The following is an 18,628-nucleotide window of genomic DNA, read 5'->3' as shown; positions in this document are numbered from 1 at the left end:
TGGTAAGTTCCACGGTACAACTGTTCCGAACAAATATTTCAGATTGCTAACGTGGTTCTATTGCAGAGGCCCTGTCGAACGTTCATTGGCTGGTGTGATGAGTTTGCTCGAGCAACGGGGTTTGAAGTTCCCGATCCCGCCCCGTCAAGTACCGCCCCCGTCAGCATTAGACCCGCGGCGGAGGTGTCTGCCATCAATGCTGAACTGAGAAGCATGCAAAGAAACGTGACGATCCTTAACATTGCTGTGGTAGCTGTGGTGGCGGTAGTCCTTGTTCTAGTTCTGAAACCGTGAATGAATGTGTTCCCGTTGATTGCATCCCCTCGATGCCCCCCCCGTTGCAGTACTGTTTGTATGGTCCCAATAAGGATAGAATGGGCATTTAGGCTCGTTTACAGCCTCTTGTATTTTTGTGGTTGCTACTGCTGTGGCATTGCCTTTTGTCCATCCGTTGTCAACCGGTGGTTGCCGCATATGCGACTGAGTTGGCCAAACCGGCGGAGTGATACTGTGTAATTTAAGATTTTCCGTTATATAACATACTAGGTTTCCGTATTTGGTTTTTGTTTACATTGTGCATGATGTGTTTTTCCGAAACGCATGTTCCCTTTGTCCCCCGCAATGTGTGTGCGGATGAGGTACTACGGATCGTAGATGGATCGATGAACGTCATTAGTCACTGCGATGGCAACCGCTGCGTTGTTAAATATGAACTTCAGCTTAGCCAGCCAACTGAACAAGTTGAAGCTTACGTACAACCAATTGGGATGTGGCACAGCATTGTTAGGTTTACGGATGCGATATTTTTAAGCGGAACTGAACGACCTAAACAAGTTCTTACTTATATATTTGGATTTAAGTACATCCGCTTACTGCTTGCATATCCGACAATACGGTGCACGGCTTACATTTTCAGGCCTTGCATAATATCATCCCCTAACCCCTACCCTTCGTACGCTTACAATCAAAACCATGCATGGTACGCCCAACAACACCAAGGGCCAAGAACAAAAAACCGCCCAACCTCCAAATATGATGTTCAACAAAAAAAATTAAAAGCACACCGCTGTAACTGCGAACGTTCACTCGAAACGCTCCACAATAAGACCAAACATAGGGTTTAAGGAGGCAACCGTGGTAGCTACCCTGAGAAAGCTGCGGTATTTCTTGCGCCGCACAGTGAGGAGAAGGCTGTCAATAGCATCTCTGTCTTCAAACGTGATCTCTACAGCTGATGGATTCCAGCAAATGGTTGCGGTGTGAAGGTTGTCCGCAATGGCAACGTTACGTGTCAAGCTGGCGGCATACCCCTCTTCAGCAAGAAACCGTGTTACAGACCAGTCTTCAAAGTTGGCGCCGAAGAGGATCCACACGTCGGTATGGAGCAGTGGTTTTTGACCGCGGAAATGTGCAACAAATTCCTCCTTGCCCACAAACCAGGCATTGTAGGTCATGATGTAAAACGCCTTCAGGTTCTGCATAAGGGGGAGTGGACGACGGCGCCACTTGACCAGCGAACGGAAAACTTCCTCGTTCGCAATGGGGTTGCGAACCGGTATGCATGACACCAGCATCGACTGCGGAAAGTCCGGTCCCGGAAACCTATCTAACCGCACCAGCGCCTCCTCAACTATCCACTTCACGCCAATGTGGTGAAGTGGTAAGAGCTCGTGTTGAAAGTAGGCGACCATGCCTCCGTTGTTGAGGACATGCATTTCAGGAAGTCGTCCATACCCTGCCATGAGTCAGTCTGAAAATCGATTATGTTACGAGGAATGAAGGGTCGGTTCAGGAAATAAACATACAGAACCCTATGAGAATATACCAGTACTTACATGTTACGGGTGGTAAAAGGAAGATGCGAAACTGATACAACGGGGTTGTATTAAGCTCAAGCGGCATGCAATAGGGTTCTCTGTTGTGCGAAACCAACGCCGGGGTGAATGGGCATGCAAGGAAGAAGTTTAGTTGTGTGAAGCTTTTATAGGAGGACATAAGGGTACGATGGGTACTCTGTTCTTATAATGGAAAAATTGCCATAAAGAGCTGGTCAATTGACGTAAATCGATTTTAAATTTTATTTGACCGATAAAGCCATAAAGAGCTGGTCAATCAGAGTAAATCGATTTTAATTTTATTTGTACCCGATAAAAAATTTTTATTATGGAAAACTTGGTACTCTGTTCTTATAATGGAGGAAAGCCATAAAGAGCTGGTCAATTGACGTAAATGGATTGTAATTTTTTGACACCCGACCAAAAATTTTATTAATGAAAAAATGGGTACTCTGTTTCTATAATGGAGGAAAGCCGTAAAGAGCTGGTCAATTAATGGGAAAATTGATTTTATAAATTTTTTTCCCGATAAAAATTTTATTTATGCTCCTTAATGGGTACTCTGTTCTTATAATGGCGTAAAGCCATAAAGATCAGGTCAATTAACGTAAATCGATAAATAAGGAAGTTTTTTACCCGATACAAACTTTATTTATGCTCCTTAAATGGGTACTCTGTACTTATAGTGACGGAAAACCATAAAGAGCTGGTCAATTAACGTAAAAAAAAAAAAAATTTAACGTAAAAAAAAATTTATTTATGAAAAATTGGGTACTCAGTTTCCCTTCTACAAATACATTTAGTTGTCCCCTGAATAACAATGCAACCGTTTTCGAAGAAAATTGCAGCTGTTAGACATTCCTCCATTACAACAAAAGAGTACAAATTTTTCCATACACAACTTAATTTAACGGAAAAAATATAAATAAAAAACATTTTTTAAGCGGTTAATACTACCCAACTAGGTAGAGAGGTTGGTGTAAGGCACAACACTCGCTTTTTTTTTAAGCCGGCAGAAAATTTGGCTCTCTTAATCATAAGACTCACATGGTTTACAGGGAGATAATAGAGTTTTTTTTTTTTTTTTTTTAACAGGGGGGACCTTATAGTTAGAAGAGTCTCCATTTTGCTCGGATTGGGGTAGTAAATCTGGTAGCGGACAAAGACTGGCGCAGTCTATCTTACAGAGAAGATGCAAAGAGTTGGTACGGTTTACACAGATAATGAACACGTCGTAGCGTGGAGGGAGGAAGCCCAACCTTTGCTTGTGTGAATTTACAATGTGAGATTTCACTACATGTGAAGCTTTTTGATTGACTACTGAACCATGGCCCTTTCACATATGCTTTGGGGCGCAACACTGCGGCTCCCAATCATGTATGGCGAGGATGAGCAAGACCATGTTCCCGCCCAAAAAATTGAATACCAATTTTCTTGCAGGCCATAGGCGGAAACGAAGTGGCAGAGATAATCATTCATGACAAATCAGCAAATTACAGGTTTTCTTTGTACATTTGAAAACTTAAGTGTTATAATTCACATTCGCGGCTTGTGAAGATTAGCGAAAGAATTAAAGGGTTGGTTCAACAAATGGGTTGTTCATTTTATTGTATTTGCAACTGAGGAGCCGAAGGGGGCAGAGGGGGGCATTGGCCCCCTCCTAAGTCTTTGAAAAATTTAATTCATAATATGTAAAATATGTATAAGTCAAAGTTGGCCCCCCTAATTTTTTACAATTTTAGTTTATATTATGACAGTTTATATACATATTATATATATCTGTGTGTGTGAATTACCACCTTTTGATATAATTTTTTCTTCAAAAAAAAGTTATTTATTTTTTATTGTACTAATTATTTAACATTCAAAAAATTATATAATTTGATGATCCATCGTATCATATTTACCAAATTTGATGTTTTATAATAAAAGACTTAATTCATAATTATCAATGGGCTACAATAAAAATAATTACTTTATTGGTCCATATACAAATATACACCTTAGCCTAATTGATAAAAAAATTTAAAATTAGTGATCTATCCTCTTGTTGACTCATATACGAATATACAAATAATTACTTGAAGGCTTGGTGAAGACAAGAAATTGAGTGATATATCCTGTTATTGGCAGTTTGATGATATTTGTTCTCACTCTTTCTGTATCAATTGCAACTATAGAATGCACATTTTCAATTGTGAATATAATCAAAACAAAACTCTAAAACAAGATAAAAGATAATTTCTTGAATGATTGTCTAACAATGTATATAAAAAAAAGCATGATCAAAATTTAACACTGATTCAATTATCCTTGAATTTAGTTCTATGAAAGAATGTAAAACTCAATTTACTTTTAAAAAAAGAGGTTGAAAATTCAAGGTATGGTAACATAACTTTTATCTTTTATTAATTGAAAATAGTTATATTATATTGTATAGTTATATTTTTATTTTTGCACAAATGACATATTGAAGCATCTTCTCATAATGTACAATTTGGGTAGTTTGTTATGTTATAAGATATTTAATCAAAGGTTAATTTGTGTCCTAATTTTTGTTATGACTATGCTGCATATTTATGTAATAGACATACCTTTATAATTAAAATTAAAATTTGATATTTTAAGATATCATATATTTAAATAGATGTAAATTATTTTGAACATAACATATTAAGATAATCTTGTTCAGAAAAATTTTGGCCCCCCTCCCAAGGAAAAAATCCTGGCTCCGTTTTATAGTCTATAGAATGGACATTTTCACTTATCAAAATAATCAAAATAAAGCCCCAAAACAAGATAAAAGATCATTTCTTGAATGATTGCCTAACAATGTACATAAAAAAAATCTGTTGTTCGAAAATTTAGCATTGATTCAATTAGAGATGAATTTAGTTCTATGAAAGAACGTAAAACTCAATTTATTTTTAATAAAAGAGGATGAAATTTCAAGGTATATTAACATAACTTTTATCTTTTTTGAATTGAAAATAATTATATTTATATTACAGCTCCGTCTTTTTGTTTTTGCACAGGTAACATATTGGAGCATCTTCTCATAATGTGCAACTTAAGTGGTTTGTGATGTTATAAGATATTTAATCAAATGTTATTTCTTATCTTAATTTTAGTTATAACTATGCTACATATTTATGAAATAGACATACCTTTATAAGAGTGCGAGTTTAACTAGCAAATAAAAGGGAAATAATGTCATGCATTTAAAAGATCAACAAACATGGCAGTATTAAAAATCTAAACTTGCACTAGAGGTGATAGTACTACAATAGAGGACAAAAAAATCTAATAAATGAAAATCGAAGGTAAACGATGATCAGTCACAAAAATATGATGCTTATTAAATTAAAAAATAATCAGAATCTCTTCATTTATGGATAGGTAATTATATTTTAATTTATATAAAGTTTATTAATTGTTAAAAATGCTCAGAAAATGGATAAGGTGGATGACGTGTAAAATAAATGTTGGGGCTAGCAATTTAGAATGTGTAGATGACTAGTTTGTATCCATGATAGGTAGCAAAATTTTCATGGTTTTAATTTTAGGAAATGATAGCTTGGAAATAAAAGAAATGCAAAATTAGATAATGTCATCTTTTACTGAAACTGGTTGTACATGACTTACTCTTATCCTTTTATATTGTCCATAATGATAGATAATGTAATTAGAGTTTCAGCTGATTGTTAGGCATAGAAATGGACATGTCATTACTATTTGGCTAAAGAAGTTAATAATAATTTGTTCATTTGACTAGCTAAAACAATTGCAGTTTTCGAAGCAATGCATTTGGTGGTGGAAGTTATTATTCAGGCTTTTAGCTTAGAGTGTCACTCTACAAAATATTATTACGAAATTCTATTTTGCTTAAGAAGACATTTTTGCAATATTACAAATTGGTGGATTTTAATTTGCATATGTAGATTTACAAATATGGCAATTCATGTTTTTATTTAAACTTGCAATACATATTCTATAACAAGTTCAGCCAGAAATGTTTTCATCTATTTGTAATGCTATTAGACATGATTTAAATGGATATCTTAACTTGCTATTTCTCTCAAAAAAGAAAGAAAAATATGCAAGTCTGTATTTTTTTTTATTGATGTTGCAGATAGTGACAGTTAAGTTTTTGTGGGTTTCTATATTTTTTCTAATTATTAAAATTTTAGAAACATTATCACTACTCATTATTTAATTACAACTAAAACTATGCTGCTATTAAACCGATAATGCACTCATAATGGATGTGCTTTCTTTTCTTTTTTGGTATCATTCCTTTTCGATAATAGTGGTTAAAAATTCTTTTTCCATTGTACAATAAATTGGGGTTAACTTTTTATAAGCCAGAAGTTTCTTTTCACAGCAAATTGAAAAAGTGTTATATTCATATTTCTATGGAAGAAAAACTGGTAGATTTTGTATTTAACAAAAATTAAATATTTGAGGGTAAATACAAATCTGTATTTGAGAATAAATATTTGTAATAAAGTAAATGTTTGAAAGTAAAATACCTGTAAAGAGTTGGTACTTTAAATAAATAATACATATTTGCCTATAAACTACGCTTTTTAAAGTTTATTAATTGTTAATTATTTTGAAATACTTTGTCATTCTTTGGACCTCTAGCACAAAGGACAAATCAGGTACAAAATCCTAATTTCACTCTCTAAAACAATGTTTTAATCGTTTGGACTGAATTTGTAAAGGATTAGTAACAAATGGAATGAGATCAGTGTAATTGGTCAAACCACAGGAGAGGTTAGTTTCTGAAATTATCCCTTTGAAGCAGAGCCACTAACACACATTTTTTGTGGGAAGCAAACCTCCCACCCCACCAAAGCCTCAAGGGCTCGGTGCTGGCCACCAGCCCAAGAGCTGGTGGTTTTGGCCTCTAGTATGAATATATGTGGAATGTTACTTTTTTTTTTTAAATATTAACCCGTGTCAACATAGTACTGTCATTGGAGTTGTGGCAACCCGTATTCGTTTATCGTCCGGACCATCCATGCCAAGTTGCTTTTCAATTTGAGCTGTTAATGTCCCGAAATTGCGGTTTGTGTTTTTAAATTCAAAATTTTGCATCTTTTCTAATCCAATTCCCCCCCTTGCTATAATGAAACGTTCGGAGACATTTCATTGCTTAGGACGCGGAGGTTGGCCACAATACTGTTTCCGTAGTCGTCCAAGTAAAACTGAAAAGGTTATGTATGTAAAGGCCAATGAAAACACGATATTTTACACGCGCCGACCGTCACTGTAACACAAATTTCCCAATTTGCAACCCTACTTAGAAGGTACAAGGGCATTGCAGGCCCAACCTGGCCACAGCCGTCCAAAATGTCTTGCACTTCAAATTTCTGAGCGAAGAAAGACGCCTACGCACATACAAGGCCGCAACACTTAACGGCAAAGCTGTTCATAATCGCGGGTGGGGCGACAGGGATTTTGTGATAGCCTGCGCCGTCACAATATTCGTCCAAAATCCAACTCCAACAGCCGTGCGATGGGCAGGCTCCATCGCTACCGGCCTCCGCGTGATGAAGAACACTCGCAAGAACTGCTGGTTGATCGGAAAAGCCACATATCACACATTTTCCTTGCACAGGGGGTAAATGTTGCAGAATCAATGTCGACAATTACTTGTGCTTATTTTGCCCTAAGTCCTCATTTGGTTTATACATATATAAAAATGGCTGAATTGGTTCTACATTAATGCACAGGAAGTCTATTCAATTTATCCTAGGGGGTCGTCAGTCGAAATTATGGAGTGGTGGAAGAGGCTGCCTCGTAAGGTGGCCGCGAAAGTTGTTAGTGCTGGGTTTGGGGATTTTCTGAGCCACTTGCCCGTGGCCGATAGAGATAGGAAGTTGCCTGTCGCACTTGCGGAGCGATGGTGGGACTCAACAAACTCCTTCCATTTGCCTTTCGGAGAGATGACACTGACACCCTTGGACTTCACCTGTATAACCGGTGTTGCAGTGGGCGGCTTGCCCATTCCGTGGGATTACAATGTTAGGGAAAATGCCAATTACATCAAGGAGCAATTGGGTTGGGTGCCAGCTTTTGCTTCTGCCGGTGCCATCAGAGTTACCGATATATTGTCATTCTATAAAGACAAGGCGATTGACGAGAACGACGACGTCCAGCTGGCACATCTGACTAGAGCTTTCTTTCTATACATGCTTGGCCGCACTTTACTTAGCAACACGGCCGAAACAATTCACCTGTGCTGTCTGCCAGCGCTGGAGGACGTAGATCGTATAGGGGATTATAACTGGGGAGGGGCGGGGATGGCAACCTTGTACAGATTTATGTCCGCCGTCTCCCGACGCCTGACGAAAAGCCTAGGCGGCTACAGCTTCGTTTGGGAGGTAAGTCCAGATTTGCCTTCACTTTGTGTCAATTCGACATTTCCATGTTCCGTTACATAAACTTTTCTAGCAGTTAGTGTTCATCTCGAACGGTGGACATAATTTGTACGACCACGTGTAGGTGTGGGCTTACGAAATTCTTCAGTTAAGTCCGTATAAACTGAAACGGGACGAGAGGGACGTATTGCCCAGAATGTGGCGATGGCGCTCGTGTAATAGAGCCAATCGACTAGCACCGTCTACGGTCGAAAATTTTCGCCGCGCAATTGACACCATTGACCCGGAAAACGTTAGTTCCCCTACTTAGAACATCCAATAGCTTCTACCGCCTAAGTGTTAACAGTTGTTATGAATTTGTTCCGCCTGTGGAACAAACCAATGTTACATCGCTTGTTAATTGTGTGTCATAGGTGAACTGGCTGCCCTTCCCTGCAATGGCATTGCCCAGTCGGTATCTCAAATCCAAGGAACTAACTGCAACGAGATTGCTTTTGGATGGCCCCATGGGAAGATTTTACTACCTGGGCGAGAGGGTTATTAGGCAGGTGTATGCAGGTGTATGTGCAAAGCAACCTCCCCATCGGCCATCAGATATGTACAGCACTGATACAATTTCGGGAAACATGCTACATGATGTGCTTCGTGGACTGCCCATTGCAAGCCTATACCCAGATCCCCCTCCATATGCTACGTATGAGGAGTTTGTGTGCAGCAGGCTAATGAGACCAATGACTTCCTCCACGTTGGCACCCAGTGGGAAGGAGTGCGTAATTCATATATGTGACCAGTTGCCACTAAGTGAGGCCACAACACCGTCACTGAAACATCCAATTAATTACCCTCCCTGGTCTGTGTTGTGCATACAAACTGATGGATCACTGGAGCAAGAGGGCATTCACAGAGTTGGTGGCGATGTAATAGGGTTGCCTCTTCCATGTGCTGTTGGTGATGTGGTATGGCATTCTTCGCCCTGTACTTAACCCGCCATTTAATTTGCGCAATTTGTGTACAATTAATACAGCCATCTGTGTTGTTTCCGCTTAGGTGCCTAGACACTGGTACGAGGACCTGCTTGTTCAGTGCATGGGCCTGAGAAAGAAAGTCTTAGAAAAAAGTGCAGAAATATTTCGTTTGGCATCCAATGTGTCGGACAACACACAAGTGGTGGACCAAAGGCTACATCAAATACAGGTAATTTTGGAAAGTGCATTGAAGCTCCAAAAGGGGACAGGGAAACGCTGCCTTCGCGGTGAACTTGGTGGCCGGAAATCCTGTGTTTGTAAGCGTCCCAACACAAGTGCCGGGACGCAGACATTTACGGATGAGCTTGGTAGAGCCAAAGCTCACGAAAGTCAGGGAATTCATAATGCCAAAGACTGAGCACCCATGGCCCCAAACCGCAAACAAGGTTGTGTAGCCGGAGGAATGAGTATGCAAACTTCTTGGTACTGCCCACCAACAAAGCTAAGCTGTGAGCAATCGCCACGTGTGTTGCGTAATTCTGATACAATTTTAAACTTGAACACGGAAAATGTTAACAGTTGACAGATAATTCCCACAACTAATTTATAGCCCTGTTCTTATATTTCGTCTGTCCCAGATTGTTCTTCACCTACAATTCAAGTTTGCAGTGAAATTAAATATTTACAACAAAACAATTTAAATGGAAGTTGTTGTTATTATAAATCTATCACATTTAATGCATTACAATTTTGGAACTTATTTATATGAAATGACGGAAAAGCCTTTTGTATGAATGCAACTCCAACAGAAGAATATGAGTTCAAGTTTGTGCAAACTAGTTACTTGAAATATTGTACTCCATTCGAAATGTACAAATGGTGTAAAAAAAATTAATCGTTTTCAGCTCTGTTTCGTTACTTTGTGCACAAGACACATTTCCCTTTTTCTTTCACTTCAACAACTTCCTCTGCAAATTTCCGAGACTAAGCTCCTACTGCAGCAACATCCCTATCTATAATTACATAATATATATAATTACTAATTAACTAATATTTTACACAGTTATAACGTATATAAGATTAAATTAAATCATTTTGCAACCTTATATGCATAATAATAAACATATTTATTATTATATGAATTATTAATCTTACATACACATATATATTGTAAGGGCTAATTTCAGAAACATCCCCTGAATTAGCTTGTGGAAAAATGGGAAAACGGATGATTTATGGAGAAAAGGCATAAAGAGCTGGTGTTTTAGTGCAGACCTGGAGTACTTTTTTTACCCGATACATAAGCAGGGTCAAAAATTCACTGCGCTAGTTAACCAATTTTTCATATATAAACAAATTTACTAAAATTAAAATAGCGTGTTTCAAAGTTGCGCTTCTATTTCGAAGTCAACTACTCTTAAACAGCTACTGCTTAATTCATATAATGGAACAAACCCGTAAAGAACTGGTATATTATAGCAAACAATTTTTGTTGTTTACTTTAAAATATTTCATTTATATTAAATAATTCAAAAAATGCTAGTTTTCCTTTCGTAAAGATGTTTCTGTAACGGCTTTTGAATTTTATTTGCAAATTTTTATGAAAATTAAATGATTTATAATAAAAGGTTCATACAAAACGTGGTACTTCATTCATGTAATACAGAGAAGGCATAAAGAGTTGGTACTTTATGGGATATTTCCTTTTTAAACTATTCTGAACATATATTACGTAGATAACCTACCATTTTTTTTTACATAACAAATTACTGTACCATTTTTTGAATGGCATTTCAAAAACATTTCTAACTGAAACAGCACCCACAATAATGGCACAAAAAAGGTGCCTTACTCCCTAATCCAGCTTTACTTCATGTATTACTCTCACAGTTTGTGTTATTGTTGTTAGGCTTCATTAATCACTGTACATTCCTTTTTCTCCGACTAAACGGTAATAATAAACCCCAACATCAGTAATAAATCCCAAGTTCATACCATATATTTGTAATTTTGGCCTTCATGATGTCAGCTAAGGGACCCAATAACTCAAAGGCAAGGGAGGTCAGTCAAATTTTGACAACTTCAGGGGGTGCCAGTGAAAGTGTCAGAAATCTCAGGGGAGGTTTCTTAAATTATCCCTAATAAATATATTACAAACCACATTGTAATTGATAGTTATTGGCTAATTAAATATATTGGTACAAATGTATTACTAAAGTTACTCGAACTAATTAATAATTTCTATTAGTAAATATGTATAATTAGTAGTATAATTCATAATATTAATTATATTACATAAATTAATGTACATATATAATACATATAACTAATAATACCATTGTTATTGGTGCACTGAAGAGACGCATAAGCATTGTGAGCAATGAAAATAGATGGGGAGAAACAGAAGTTACTGTTCCTACACATGAATGGAACGATGGGCAAAAGAAAAGGCGTTGGGCCTTACGGTCATTGGTTAGGATAGCAAGGCGAGGAACAAACAGCCCAATCGTAAAAGCAGTTTATAGCAGCAGCGTACGGCACCAGTTTACAAAAGCTGGGCAACTGAAGCTGATTCCCAAGTAGCCACTTCGGAAAACGTCTATCCCACGAAGAGATTTTGCGCAACATACGCTTCCACTTAATTTCGTATTTACAAAAAAAGGAACAAGTTTGGCTCGTCTAATAAACAATTTGTCAACTACTTACTCTCCTATTAACCAAGTGTAGTAGCGGTATTTGCTACAGCAGTGCTTACGACGCAACCTTGACAGTCATGCATTTGGTGATCCTTCTGTGCATGACCCCTTCGGTGAAACTACAATGACTTACCCATCTACACCTAGCAACCTTGAATACTCTTCACCCCACCGATACATAACAAAACACAATCCCTAAGCCGGTGTTGCTCTGTAACCTGTCTGTCGTCACGGCTGCTACTTCCATGCACAACCATACCATCTCTTTCAACCTCTGCATTTCACACCTAGAAGAATATATAATAGGATTTACACACGCAACAGCAGTGAAATAAGAACAACAAAGACATTTACCAACAGGTACTGCATCAGTACAATGACTGTTTACTACCTTTCAGTGGCTGTGGTGATAACAGCTTATAATGGTCCATGACACATTCAAACTTACATTATTTACACTTCAATGGTAACGGAATCAAATTTTTTTAAACACCATACCCAGCTTTCCCCGCATTCACGAATACCTTGTAGCCTTCTCATGCTCAAGACAAATTAATGCGAAGGAAAGATACAAACCCTTCCCCTTCTACAATTTCGTACTTGTTTCATGGAAAGACTGCTCTTGTACCTCTACTCACCAAAACCTGCCTTATTTATTGCGTAACTGCAAACCGAAGCATCACAACAGTAGTGCCTCATCTTTCTCCTGGACTTCTTTGTTGGCCACCTGTGTCCCTTCCACCGCTACCGAATGGTTGTGGTACAAATGCTTGTCCTCTCCATTCGCCTGAGTCACTCCAACCCGTACCAATTTCAAATGATTTTTCCAGCGAGTCATCCAAACAGTTTTTCATATAATCATCATGAACTGCTGTGTTGTGAGAATTCTTTTTGTATGGGCATGTTCGTTGGTTGTGGCCTGACTGCAATTTTCAACCCATATATCACATGTCAAATCATTTGTGACTGCAAGTAATCACGTTAACTGAGCACAATGCTAACATTACACCACTTCAACTTTCTTGCATTGCCAATAAGTTTGTATACTTTGTATGCACTTTTAATTATGTGTTTATTTACTACTGTTGTTAATAAGAACGAAAAATACCCACTTCTTCATTATTACCTTCACTGTCCACTTCATGTATTTTATCAATTAACTACTGTATAACTACGTATGCAATTCCGATAGTACCTGCAATGACCACACTTTCTTTTCTTCTTTGCTTCTGCATGCTTGTGATCACCTTTAGACCGGGACACCCTGGGATCTAACAGCCCGAATGTTCTTCTACTTCTATCGTTCCTCACTCTTGAATCCATTGCAAATCCATCTCCCCCATATCCCCTATCAATCCACTTCTCCTTTAGATCCACAGAATGCTTGTCAAACATCTGTTGCAGGTCATTAAACGCATCATCCATGTAGGAGGCATAGTAACACATAGTATTACAGCTGGACTTTAAAGTGTCATATCTGGCCATTTGTGTCAGCTGTTCGTCTGCAACAAATGCTTTCATTCCATTATTAGTACAGTGAACTCCCTTTGTCCACCGCTTCGAAATGCATGCTTCTGGGATCCTGTTCATTCCTTCTACCACCATCACGCGAAACATGTGAGCACAAGGAATCCCCTTTGACTCGAATTTCATGCAAGAGCAGATTAGTTTCTCCATTGACCTATCATAATCCACCCTCCAACTTATTTCGTGTCCACCATATTTCGAGTAATAATATGTACGACTCCCTCCATCCTCGCTCCAGCCCTCAGAAATTAGAAGTTCTTGCCTGTTCAAATGCTTCCTCACCATGAAGAACACATTCCTTGTAAACACCTCCGCTGCGCTCCCCTCTAATTCGGGCAGGATTGTGGTTAAGACTGGTTTTATGTTTTCGCTTGTGTAAACTGCTTTGCTCTCAGTATGTCGAAGCCATGCTATTGCCAAATCAAAACTTCTAACGAATTCATATAGTCGCATTTTTTCATTCAAGTACTCATTCAAAAAAGCATTCATTTTCTCACACCTTTGAGTACTTCTCATACCTGCAAAAAAATGATCGCGTAAATAGGCCTCTGCCCATAACCTTCTCCTACGGTACAACTTCTTCACCCACTCATTCTCTACCACCCCACATTCATTAACCAACCTAGCCCACCGATCCTCAAACTCAAGAGTGCTACACTTTCTCGCCATCAGGTTATAGAACCTGTTATTAAACTCCTCGCAGCGAATATTACTCCGTGCATTTCTATGCAAGTGCCACGAACATAGCCTGTGACAAGCATCCGGGAGAAGATTCTTTATGGCTCTTCGTATTGCACTGTCCCCATCTGTCATCACTGCTACTGGCTTTCTACCTTTCATAGCCTCTACAAATGTACTTAGCACCCATTCATATGTTTCAATCCTCTCATCTGATAGCAGTGCACAGCCAAAAATAGTACTGTTCAAATGGTTGTTTACCCCTGCAAGTACAACTAGTGGCTTGTGGTATTTATTTGTTTTGTATGTTGTATCAAACACCAATACATCTCCAAATACACTGAAGTCCGCACGAGATTTAGAATCTGCCCAAAACAACCATGCCAATCTTCCTTCGTTATCTACATGATATTTATAAAAAAACATGTCATCGGCATCCTTCTTCGCTGCCAAGAACCCAAGTGCCCCTTCTGCATCGCCATTAAAAATATCTTTTCTACGTTCCTCGTCCATTCGGTTATACAAATCCTTAATGCAAAATCCCACGTTACTATACCCTCCGGCTTTGATAACAAAATGTTTCATTATCTGGCATATTCTGGCCCCAACCAACTTTAGACTTTTTGCCTGCGCATATTCTGCATCGCTCACTTTTCTATGCGACCTAATGTGTTGCACACTTGCCTCTGATGCCAGCGGGTGATTGTGCTCCATAATGAAACGTGTCACCACATACTTTACCGATTCTATGTCATATTTCACGCGAAAGCAAGCCCCACACCCGGTTCTTGTGATTGGTTTTGCTTCTCTTTTCCGGTCTTCATAATTAAACCACTTTTCATTCCTGTAACCTTCACAGCAACATACCCATTTTCTAAATCTTGAAATGCCATCTGCATCTCGTTTGGCATTACTTTTACGAATCCCAAATCCGCTTAGTTTCGCATACAAATTATAGAATTCCCCAGCTTCTTCTTCCGTGTCAAATGTTAATTTCATTACGTCATCCACGCCTATTGCGCCCACCAATTCATCTGCCTCCTCATCTTCGTGTCCTCCTATTGAACCACCGCTTTCTTCAATGAATGTGTCTCGGTCACACTCAGGTTCTTGGTTAAGGTCAAATGACCTTAACCTGCCGCAAACATCCAACGCCATTTGATTAATTCTCTGTTTCCTGCACCATGTCATGAGTTGAGTTTTAAGCGCCCCATCCTGCCCCATAGTTACAACCCCTGTGTGGTTGTTCAATGTTTTTTCTAACCATGGTCGCTTAACATTTTCTTTTCAGCCTCCCCATATGCTTTCGTTTGTAACATAAATACTGCTCGTCTACTAATGGAACAAAACATATATACACGATCATTTCAGTTAACAAACCATACTTTACCTCACAACTTTCACAAAATGCACCCGATAAACATTACTCTCACATTCATATACACAGTTTTTATAAGTGTGGCTGATGCAATTATATCAACCTTTAGCATAAAATACCACTATCGACATGCATTTTCATTAACACCCACAAACTCAACCTCTACTGTGTGTTTCTTTAATTCTTTTCACATAAGCATTCGCAATGCAGTATGGGGGCCATTATCCATGTCCACACGGCCATCCAAATCACTCTGTTTTAAGACTTTAGTCCTGTTACAACGTCTTCTTCACGTCTTCACTCATTTCTGCTTAATTTCCTTTACACAATTTAATACAAATTAGAGGACCAACATTTCTTACGTACGTACACAAAGCTCGGTGCACAAACAAACTACGATAATATCCCGGTTTCGTTTCATCTTTGTTCGAAGACGCAGGGTCTTACACCCCGTATTTCGTATTCCTTATTCCTCTATCATTGCCTCTTACAAGAACTGTAGAAATCACCCTACTAGACGTACTTTACTCGTTATTCTAATCCATTTTTCAAAGTTGTGGACAAAAGTACTCACCTTTGATTTCTCTGCTTCTGTTCCACGCCGCTGCAGTCTGTCACCACAGCTTCGGAAGGGCCTTCCTCAGATGTATCTACCGTCACCGCCTGCGCCTGAATTTACGCCAGTAGACACCACCTCTTTACCAAATTTTTGCCTACCATTCCGACCTCGCCACCTGTCTTCAAACACACGCATCACCGCGGGCCCCAACATGGCTCTGTGTTTAGTACCTAATACGCTTCCTCTTCGGTGGCCCCACCATGGCTTTGTTTAGTACCGCTTACGCTTCGTCTTCGGTGTTTCATACAACAGAACCGACACCGCAATTTTTATGCTTTCCGATAAATTATTTTTTTTTCAAGGAAATTGGGTTCTCCTAACTGTGTGATGGACGAAAGCCGTAAAGAGCTGGTCGTTTATAAGACAACCGTTTTAACTACATTTTATCCCATAACCCAACATTTGTATTTAAGGCACGTTGGGTACTCTGTCATTGTAATGGTTGAAAGGCACAAAGAGCTGGTCTTTTACTCACCAACGGGTTTAATTGCATTTCATCCGATAAATCAGTCTGTCTTTATGGCACCTTGGGTATTATGTTGTTGTAATGGAAAAAAGCCAAGGGGAGATGAAACTTTTGAACTGAGACACACGTTTGAATATAATAATGGTCCTCAAAATGGATTTAATCTTTAGTTGTAGTCCAGGAAAGCCGTAAAGAGTTGGCTGTTTATTCAAAAATGCATTTAAATATGATATTCCGTTGTTAAAATGCATTTAAAATGCAATCGCTAACATTTGTATTCAACGAAAATGGGTTATTCCGTTGTTATTATGGACGAAAGAGTTGAAAATTGGGGTTGTTTTAATAAAGTTACGGGTTTATTTTTACTCCTTAGCCCATTATATTTATGTTAATTCCGTTTCACCCCAATGCATTTCCAGCTTATGCAGTACGCTACATTTCCAATGTCCAAACCGCGGTTATAGGTCATCACTTCCTTTTCTGGAATTATTCCCTTTCGGGTCCGTACTTGTCAGCCTGCAACGTGGAGGCTTCTTTGCCATATTATCTGCTTTCCACACGTATCTTCCAACTTTGTGAATGCACTACAGAAATTACCAAGGAATTTGGCAGAGCTTTCTTTTGAGTACTTGGACTCTCAATTTCGGCGGGGACCACGGATAAGAAGCATGAGTCATTTGGACTCTTGGAAAAGAAACGTACAAAGGCTTGTGAAATGGAATTGGACTCTCAATTTGTGTGGGGACCACGGGACTAGATAGCATGAGTCATTTTCCTTTGGCTTTAAAAGAAAACAAACGTACAGGAGGTTTTCTTATCAATAGTTTTAGCTTAGCTTTTAGCATAGTTTTAGTTTTCTTTTCTTTCTTGGCTCTTTTGATGGCCTGGACCTCAGTTAAATTACGGGGAGATTTTCTCATGAGGCGTGGCTAAGTTTCTGATCTAGTCGAGGAACAACGGAGGACTTGGTTCTACTAAATTTGTGAGATCGAATTAGTTTTTATTTATTTCTATTATTCACTGGTATTTGTCTATCTTCTGCTTTATGTTCATATGGTTGTTTTATTATTCGATTATCCAGGGCCCGGATTCTAGATTAATTCAATAACCTGAAGCCAATTAGGGTAGTTAAATCCGTAATTGTTTAATTATTCTAAACTGGTGGCAACTGGCATGATTGGGTTTGTGTCAGGGAGATAGACAGGCTAACTTAAAGAGACCCTCGTAGCGTGTTGATTGGTTAGAATTAGGCTCTTCTAATTATTCATGCAATTAGGGAATTGAACTTCTATGGTCGTACCTAGGGTTGTTTCCTGATTAGAGAAATAGTCAACGGTCGTACCTTGGCTATCAACAAATTGAGGAAGAATTGGTTGTTTATCGCGTGTATGACAACTATAACTAATTTATCAGATAGTAACTGGAATAATCCTTGCATCTGTGATCGAATTAAGTGAACCATCTCCGAAATTGTCTCTTGGCTAGAGTTCGTCCATTATTATTTTTATTGTGATAATTAGTTATTTGAGTTGTAGTTATTTTATTTTATTTTAATTTATTCCAAGTAATTTAGTTACTCTCATTTTCAAAAACCCCCCATACTTCGGACTCTAAAAGAAATAAATTGTCCCCAGTCCCTGTGGATTCGACCCTGCTTATCACTATCTACAGAAATCATATTTTATTTAAGCAGGTATTTATTATTGCACAGGTTCGGCACCTGTCACATATTTTAAAATTTTGATTTATAATAGAATTTTAGTAATACGACTTAAGAATTTTGATTTTAAAATTAGGATTAAAGGGTTACATTGTGATTTGGAAATTAGTATTTCGTGTAAAACGTAAAATCATAATTATGTCTAATTAGGGTTATGTTTTATGGGAGAAAAAAACTTGGTCGCCTTACCTTTTATTAAACATTAAATAAGTTATTAAATATTAAATATCAAATAATAAAAGGTGCCTTTTACTAAACATTAAATAAGTTATTAAATATTTAATATTAAATAGTCAATAAGGTACTATGAAGGCCAACAGTCTTCGCCGCTCATGAGTTGAGCGGAGAAGGCTTT

At 38.2% G+C, this 18,628-nt stretch overlaps 1 protein-coding gene across 1 annotated transcript; it reads right to left on the bottom strand.

Moving 5' to 3' along the window:
- Positions 1 to 12,048: 12,048 nt before the first annotated feature.
- On the bottom strand, positions 12,049 to 15,314 carry LOC113755218 (protein FAR1-RELATED SEQUENCE 5-like). The gene is made up of 2 exons (XM_027299273.1): positions 13,081 to 15,314; positions 12,049 to 12,172 (listed from the first exon to the last, which is right to left on the bottom strand). Exons 1-2 carry the CDS (start codon positions 15,312 to 15,314, stop codon positions 12,049 to 12,051), a joined length of 2,358 nt encoding a protein of 785 aa, XP_027155074.1.
- Between the last annotated feature and the right edge of the window lie 3,314 nt (positions 15,315 to 18,628).

This window comes from Coffea eugenioides, unplaced genomic scaffold (genome assembly GCF_003713205.1).
Source record: "Coffea eugenioides isolate CCC68of unplaced genomic scaffold, Ceug_1.0 ScVebR1_1309;HRSCAF=2137, whole genome shotgun sequence".
NCBI classification, from domain to species: domain Eukaryota; kingdom Viridiplantae; phylum Streptophyta; class Magnoliopsida; order Gentianales; family Rubiaceae; genus Coffea; species Coffea eugenioides.
Note: the sequence above shows the minus strand (reverse complement) of the source record. Positions and strands in the feature narration are given on the sequence as shown.

Bases quoted from the DNA above. Each gene is read 5' to 3' on its own strand.
- LOC113755218 (XM_027299273.1), bottom strand. From the start codon at position 15,314: ATGGGGCAGGATGGGGCGCTTAAAACTCAACTCATGACATGGTGCAGG. The intron at 12,173-13,080 runs GTACTATCGGAA...ATATTCTTCTAG, and splicing joins AGAAAGTGTGGTCATTGCAG to GTGTGAAATGCAGAGGTTGA.